General features: G+C 37.2%; 1 protein-coding gene across 1 annotated transcript in view; it reads right to left on the bottom strand.

Annotated features, from left to right (window-relative positions):
- TRPA1 (transient receptor potential cation channel, subfamily A, member 1) overlaps positions 1-7,164 on the bottom strand; it is a gene marked incomplete at its 5' end in the record, with an annotated part of 38,332 nt that overhangs the window by 1,672 nt on the left and 29,496 nt on the right. The window contains 5 exons of the mRNA XM_010140635.1: positions 670-767; positions 1,293-1,403; positions 3,350-3,418; positions 4,506-4,688; positions 4,820-4,949. Of these exons, the coding sequence (XP_010138937.1) occupies positions 670-767; positions 1,293-1,403; positions 3,350-3,418; positions 4,506-4,688; positions 4,820-4,949 (591 nt within the window). The remainder of the gene's footprint in view (positions 1-669; positions 768-1,292; positions 1,404-3,349; positions 3,419-4,505; positions 4,689-4,819; positions 4,950-7,164) is intronic.

Raw genomic sequence — 7,164 nt, 5'->3', positions numbered from 1 at the left:
ACCCCCCCAAAAAAAACCCCAACCAACTTGTCAGTCTCTGTCAGAGAGACAAGAATTCAGTAGATTAAAAAAGGAGAAAGAAAAGAGACAAAAAGGAGCAGTGGAGAGTGACACTGGGAAAGAATAGATTTTCCTAACTGGATTAGATTTTCCTAATTCACAGAAGGCTTTTCTGAAACCTTTTGTCCAGATATATTGGTATGATGAGTAACAAAAGTAAGTACAGAGAATTCCGTCCAAGGCTTTTGGAACAGATGATTTGTTTAAAGGAGAACCAGGACACCAATCCGTTTTGGGGGAAACAATCTGAAGCAGATTTACCATTGAACCAGTGGAAAGTCCACTACAGATTGTGTATGTTTGCAAATCAATTGGAATTATACCAGCTGTGAGTTTAAAAAAAAAAACCAAGCACTTGAAAATCTCCAAACACAAAGCTCTTTCTCTGCCATGGGATAAAAGTATTTCTCTACCACACAAGTATTCTGAAGGTAAATACATTACAGAACATGAAATACTAAGTTACCATAGTGAGGGATCTTACTTAAGGATACATTGAATTTTACTTTTTAGGTAGAGAATAGAGCTTTAGAATACTTTTTAAAAAAGGAATATATTTGTAATATTGGTCTACTTATTTTCACAGCAGCAAAATAACACCACAAATACCTGTATTTCTGCTTCAGAACTTCCAGTTCTAATGTTGTATCAGTGCTCTGTGCATCTGTGGTAGAGTCTTCACACCCAAAGCAATACTGGAACACACTCTAAAAAAAAAAAGCATGGAACCAAACTGAAAGCAGATATCATAGTCTGACAGCAGACTAGAAATGCCAAATGAGTGAATGGTAATAGTGTCCGCACAGTGTTAAAGTTGCAAAGGGTTTCTGCCGTGAGGTTATTTTTTGTATATGAAACATCTGATTTGCAAAATTCGTTTAATCAGGAAATTTAGTCTACCAACAACAGCTGAAATAGAAAATTAAACAAATCAAAGAAGAATAGCCAAAAGGGAGTAATTCTGTTTTCTGTCTGAAAAAACTTTTGGGATTGTCTCGCTTAGTAAAGTCACAGTTCACTGAGAACTGAAACAATGATTATAGATTAATAAGTTAGGTTGCACTAAAACTCATTTATCATTTTAACTGAAGACAGTCAAGGTCTAATCAAGATTCCACCAAGGTCAGTTAATGATTGAGTTTTATTAATGCAATGTTCCTAGCAATCTGTGTAGAAAGTAAGTTATATTGTATTTTAGTAAGAATTCTTTAGTCTAAGATTCACCATCTTACCATAAATCCACAGTATCTTGGCCTGTTGGGATATACAGTGATTGATTCCTGGTCCACCCGACTTAAGAACCAAAATGGTAGTTTCTTCTCTAAGTTGGTGTGAAGATTAACCTAAACATAGTTTCACGTTTAGAATAAGATAAATTCTCTTTAGTTAAAAATACATGATCATGTGAAAACAACCATCATGTCATTATATTCAAATCACTATTACTATATGTCAAGTCTCAGAAGATATCTATGCTGCAAACAATGGTATAATATTTGAATAGTCCAGCCCATCACTAAACCTGTTTATTCCAGTACTGAGTATCTTAACAGAATTAATTATTCTACACAGATGCACACTCTTATAACTAAAATGGTTCAAAGTTAGCTCTTGTGTAATGGCTTGAATAGCTCCTTAGTAACATTGTTGGTTGCAGTATAGAATTACAGGGAAGAAACATCCAAAAGACAGGGTATCTACCATAGCTGAGGGTTTTAAGATCAAATAATAATGGACAAGTGATCTTCCTCTCTTTAAATGTGCTATATCCTTTTACTAGATTACAACAGCACCAGTATAGATTAAGATATCAGAGTAATGCCTGTGAGAAAACAAGTTTTCCCTTGGGTAGTATGTTTGTTATATATGAGTGCCTTTTCGGGTAATGCTACCTTTCCAGTTGTTCTTGAAGTGCCACAGAAATACTGAGTGTACATATCTAAGAGAACAGGACATACAGTATAAGCCTATTGCAGAGAACTGTAATCCTGTCATACACACAGCAGGTTACATGCTTAATAAAAATTTCGTACTGCTGTCTGAAGTTGCAAGATGACACCCTTCCCAAGCATCCTGTGGGCAAAGAAATTACCTACACAAATGAAAAGCATTAACCGCTACAAGAACTGCCCTTATACCTCTGCTTTAGTCATTTATAACTAGCAAAAGAAATATCTCTTGGAAAGAAACATTTCTCTAAAAGAGAATTCTTCAAATATGCTTGAACTAAGCAAGCACAGCACACGATTTAAAGTTACATGACTACCAGAAGTTATTCCTGAGCTGTTTTTGTTCTTGGCTAGTCTTTCTGTGCAAACTGCTCTTCTTTATGCTTAGCCACTAGGTAGGTCCTGAACCTTTTTAGAAAAAGCAGAGCCAGCAGGAAACATAGACAAAGTCACTCCCTGTATCAGTTTTATGCATGGTAAGTTATTCTCACAATTTTGAGCAGAATTTCGAGGAAGCATGTGGACAGACAATTTGTAAGAACATGTTAATGAGAAGTATTCTTTATTTGACAGGTGTATACTTTGTGTATTTCCACTTGTAAAAGTCAAGCTTGATATGCTGTTCACAAGGAAAAAAAGCTTTTGAAAACTGTATGACAAATGTATCATTTCTTAAAATGAAAGTTTTCTGAAGTTGTGCTACTGCCCTAGCCCCAGTATATAAGCTGTAAGGACTACATTTGCAAAAGCTACTTTGAAAATATCTAAGATGCACATAGTTATCAGAAGCATATAGGTTACTAAACCCTTCTGATTTCAACAGGATTTCTCTTACTCGTGTCTTTACACATCCTAAGGTAACTAAAACCAATTAGAAATGTGACATTGAGTTCCTCAGTCATACCTGGTATTAGATAGTATCTCCTCAGTACACAGACCCAAATGAGCCTTCCGTATACTGCAATGAATTTGATGTCCTTGTGATTTCTGCGTACCTTAACCTTCTTTCCACTGCATCAATCCTCTCCTTAAAAGGTAACTCCCGATTTTCAAACATTGCCTTTACTCATTTTGAGATTCTATTGTTGGAATAACTCAGAATTCATTGAACTTACTGTTCAGAAGTTCATTAAAAATGCATTTGCTTATATGTTTCCTTGACAATGACTCATATGACTGAAAATGAGATTCAGAATAGGATGCCCATGTTCAGCAAGTTGCTTTACCGACATGTTAAGATGTTACTTAGAGGTGTTGATTACAATAGCTAATTATCTAAATGGTTTTCTAACAATGACGTCTACTTCCTATCACTGGTGCTTCTATGGTATGCTACTTACCTGCATTGCAATTCTTTTGAGTGCAGCATATTTTTGTACTTCAGCTATGTCCCCAACAGCCAAACCAATCTAAAAATACCAAGAGACGTTTCATTATTTATTTTCAATTGTGATTTCCATTGTATTTCTCACATTTATATCCAAAATGACTCTAAAGTTAAATTTATTTTCTTTCACTTGAATTTAGAAACATACTCCTTTTGTGTCTATTTGGAAAATCTGTATCAAGAAATGTAGCAAGTTTTTAAATGGCAACTATCTGTCTACCAATAAGGCACTACAGAGCTACTTCAAAGATTTGTCAAGAATAACATCTCTTCTTTTTGATTTTTCATAACTGCTGTGTTAAAAAACTTGTTGACCTCTTGATTGAATAGGATCATGGCAGCAATAAAAAACAAATAACTTACTTAAAAAACCTGAACTGTTTGATTTTTATTGCTCAGCTCATATAACAACCTGATTTCCAAAAAAAAAACCAAAAAACAAACCACAATGGTCAGTGGAACATGGCTGAAGATATATTACACATTTTCCCCCTTTCTCACCATTATCAATTTTTCTGATCCTTTTTGTTCAGGTCAGGCTCATTAGTTAGTTTTAACACTACTGTTTACTGCTGTTTTGTGTGCAATGAAGATCCAGGGTTTGGTTTTTTTTTTTTTTTTAAATATTGTTAACCCCAAGTTATGATAAAGCAAGGTTGTGTGCAATTAAAAACCAGGGTTTGGTTTTTTTTTTTTTTTTTAAATATTGTTAACGCCAAGTTATGATACAGCAAGGAGTTGAACAACTAAGACTATATCTACTGTAGGAGGCATGCATTTATTAAAAGTACTTCTTAAAACCATTGCTCCCCTATTTTCTTCATCAAGGCTTCATAATACATTGCAGCTCCAATTCAAATTCCATCACAGTTACTACCTAAAGATATACAAGATAACCCTGAAAGAGTTAACTGTGGGAAAATACTCTGAACAGTAAACTGGAGGGAAAATGACTCCATGGAAAGGCAATTTTTTAATGTTACTGAAAATATTGTTTTGTGAAATAATGAATGAATGTCACCAATCAGCACTAAAGTAATTCTATATGCTAAAACTGCAAACAAACCTGTGCTTAACCACTATTGTATATTAAGAAGTAGTTTACTTACTAGCAAGTTCATAAGAAGTATTGGAATAAGCAAGGTGAATATAATGAGAACTGTGTAACTCAGGAATGGATATGGCAATTCACTGCTTAGTAATGGATCAAGGAATGCATCATGGTAATTAATGTCTCCCAGCATCATTGCAAATGTCTTCATTACAGAAAGCAGAGGTGTGCTATATGTTTGCTGCAAAAAGAATAAATACCAAAATCAAGAAAAAACCTGAACTGATTAAATTTGTAAATTACCTCATGAGTTTCTTTAGTAAATACGTATATTTATAATGATAAATAAATTAACTATGTCATTCAACTAACCTGTGAACCTAAAAGGACAAAGAAACTGAGTCCGAAGGCCAGTATCAGGAAAAAGAAAACGACAGCAATTCGAATCAAAGTCCTCAAAATTTCCCAGAACATCACAACATAGATGCCATAGTTTTCAAATCTAGGCAAGAAGTAAACAGAAAAGATATGCAAAATCAAATAGTGAAGTTAGAGTCTTACAGTTACTTACGTAAGGCAATAAATAATCCTGATTTTCCTGTGTGAAAAGAGACCTTCTGGCTCTCTGAGAAAGTACTCTCAATACTTTCTTTGTACTTTCACATCCAAAAGAATGCAAGTGGTCTTATTTACAGCAAGCCTAAACTACACAATCTTCTATTTTAACTCACCAGAGCAGTACTTTTTCAAGTTATTATTTTTCATGGACAACTTTTACTCTCTCCATAGCCACAGACAGTACAATACTGTACAACTGTTGCACTTGCAATAAAAACATAAGAAAATTACCCAATTTTTTTGCTGCTTTTCGAAGCAAATTAGCAACCAGAAAAAAATACAACTGGCACCATGATCCACATAGCCACCACATGCCTGATCTAAAAAGATTTTTCTTTTTATGACACCACAAATTATGGAAAATAGGCAAACAAAATGAAACACACTGCTCAGGAAGAGGAGTGTGGCATAATTTCCAACTGGTTCCAACAACAGTCTGTCATCTGGCAAGCCTCTCCCATTCTTGGCTTACACAAAAACTAGTTGTCATAAAGCGGCCTAAGCTTTTTTTTGCCTCCAAACCTGAGCTTCGGAATTTACGTCCTCTTCCAGATTCAGCGACCAGGTAACTGTGCTATGCTACAACAGTAGTGACTACGAAAATCCCTCTGTGGGATTTTCCCCTAAAGTATTATATGCAAGGCTGAAAAGATCAAGTTGGAGGCAAAGCAAACCAGATCTTCTCCTATTTATTAGGCATTTACTAGACAAAACTCCATTGAAGACAATGAAGACATGTTGCTTTGAGAAAAGATGGCCCAAATGAGTTAGAAAAATGATGTGTAGATGTCTACTGCTATACAAATGAAAAATATTCAGGCCAGAGAAACATTTAATCTAGCAGAAGGAATGCTGGCAATCACTAATTTCCTTTTCTCTGTTTAGGTTCAACCCCGTTTTGCCCACAGCACACAGCAGAGGAGAGAGGATGTGCCCATTCTTCAGTTGTCTAAAGCCAGCTGCACATAGGACAAGTTTGCCAGCAGAGGCAGTACCATAAAGATACTCTCCTTATGACATTCTGTTTATAAACCCTGTCCTTAAACATTCCAACCACAGTAAATGATCCTGAAGTTAGCAAATGCCATGTCTGTCTGTCTGCCAGACCTCATGGGGATGATTAGTGCATATATACAATAAGAATCAAAAGAGCATATATGCAGTGTAATCACACGTTGTCATCCTTATTTTCTGAACAGCTCCAAATCACTACTCTTTTGGCAATCAGCTGCACCTCATCTTTGTGCAAGACAGTCCTGCTCAGGCACAAACACATTTAATTCTTTAGTCTTAAGCACTGCACCCACACTATTTTTCCATGCACCCAGCTCTGCTGTGGTCCATAACTCTTGGATACTATTGTACCAGTGACAGGACTAAGATCATTAAAGGCAATAAATAGACTTAATGTAAACTAAAGAAATAATTTTATCCATTTGTCCTGGTTTGAGCTGAAACTTCCTTGTTTTGGGTAATGGACCAATAGAATTATTCCATGCAAATACGGTAATTCCGCATTTAATTGGTTAAGGGGGTCAGGTGAAACATTACATCGGGAGCCTTTAAAAAGCAGAAGGCAGGGGGAGTGTTCTCTCTCTTGGACTTCCGGACTTCACGAAGACAGGACTCCCACGAATCTGCTCTGCCGAGGGACCAGGCCGACACCAGGCCTGCTAGGCCTGACTAGGCCGAAGCCAGGCCGAGACCTGAGGGCCGGCGGGAGCCTTTAAAGGCAGCAGGCCGGGGAGCGGCTCTCTCTCTTGGACTTCTGGACTTCACGAAGACAGGACTCCCACGAATCTGCTCTGCCGAGGGACCAGGCCGACACCAGGCCTGCTAGGCCTGACTAGGCCGAAGCCAGGCCGAGACCTGAGGGCCTGCATCGGACTACAGACTCTGAACTGTTCTGCCGTGGGCCCTGTACTGTCTGAATCGGGTGAGAATATTCTAATTTCCTGGCTGCTTCGAGCAGGGAGCTTTTCTGCTATTGAATCTGCCCATGGGGTTTCTCCCCCCCGTCTCGCCACGAGAAGAATTCTGCTTTCTCTGTCTGCAGCTGCAGTCTTTACTCCCACCTTGCCGCTGGATGCCTGCCACGA

Source organism: Buceros rhinoceros, unplaced genomic scaffold, assembly GCF_000710305.1.
Source record: "Buceros rhinoceros silvestris isolate BGI_N320 unplaced genomic scaffold, ASM71030v1 scaffold12807, whole genome shotgun sequence".
NCBI classification, from domain to species: domain Eukaryota; kingdom Metazoa; phylum Chordata; class Aves; order Bucerotiformes; family Bucerotidae; genus Buceros; species Buceros rhinoceros.
The sequence above is the reverse complement of the archived record's forward strand: the minus strand, read 5'-3'. Positions and strand labels throughout refer to the sequence as shown.